This window comes from Arachis ipaensis, chromosome B01 (assembly GCF_000816755.2).
Source record: "Arachis ipaensis cultivar K30076 chromosome B01, Araip1.1, whole genome shotgun sequence".
Taxonomy (NCBI): Eukaryota; Viridiplantae; Streptophyta; class Magnoliopsida; order Fabales; family Fabaceae; genus Arachis; species Arachis ipaensis.
Window position 1 is genome coordinate 42,634,380 of NC_029785.2, and position 796 is coordinate 42,635,175.

General features: G+C 36.6%; 1 protein-coding gene across 1 annotated transcript in view; it reads left to right on the top strand.

The window, feature by feature from the left end:
* LOC107629829 (transcription factor KUA1) overlaps positions 1-796 on the top strand; it is a gene marked incomplete in the record, with an annotated part of 5,458 nt that overhangs the window by 546 nt on the left and 4,116 nt on the right. The window contains 1 exon segment of the mRNA XM_016332742.2: positions 1-161. Coding sequence (XP_016188228.1) covers positions 1-161 — 161 coding nt within the window.

Genomic DNA, 796 nt, shown 5'->3' on the forward strand with positions numbered 1-796 from the left:
CTACGCCGGTTCCGGGTCCGGTTCAGGACCTATCCACGCTTCTGGGTCCAATAACCCCGGTTCGCCCGGGGATAACCACGATAACGCGGCTACCGCTGACGGTTATGCTTCCGAGGACTTCGTTCCTGGCTCCTCTTCTAGCTCCCGTGAAAGAAAGAAGGGTTTGAATTCTTGACCTTGTTAAAAAATTCCTTTTTTATTTTGTGTATACTTAAGTTAATTGCATGCGAAATTTTTGGACTTCGATTGAAGAGTGATTTTGGTGTTGATTATGTTAGATAAGATTATAAACTAACTAGCTTCGATTGATTATGTGATCTTTGTTCGCATGATTATTACTCTGTATTTACAATTTACAAATTAGGGTACAATTGTTCTTTTGTATTTATTTGTTTGATTGTGTTACTGTAGGATCAACTAGATAAGAAAGATCACGTCAATAGCAAGTAAGGGTTTTGCTAACACTTGCTAATGTTACCACTAGTAGAAATTTTTAATTTTTTTTCCGTTAATAAATGTATAAATGTACTGTCATAAATGCGTTGAAAATTTCAACTATTTATCTTTCTAATGAAAACATTCTCCATTAAGCACTTTATAAGTGTCTTAGCAAGATTCAATAAATAAAAAATCTGGAGGCTGAGTTTGTTGGAGACTGTACTTTTTATGAATGAATTATTGGAATGCTTGTGCTGCATAGTTTTGGAATCCCAACCGTGTGCTGCATAGTTTTGGAATCCCAACCGTATTGAATGTTGGCCAATGAATATGGTAGGTTTATGAAATCCATGCCCCC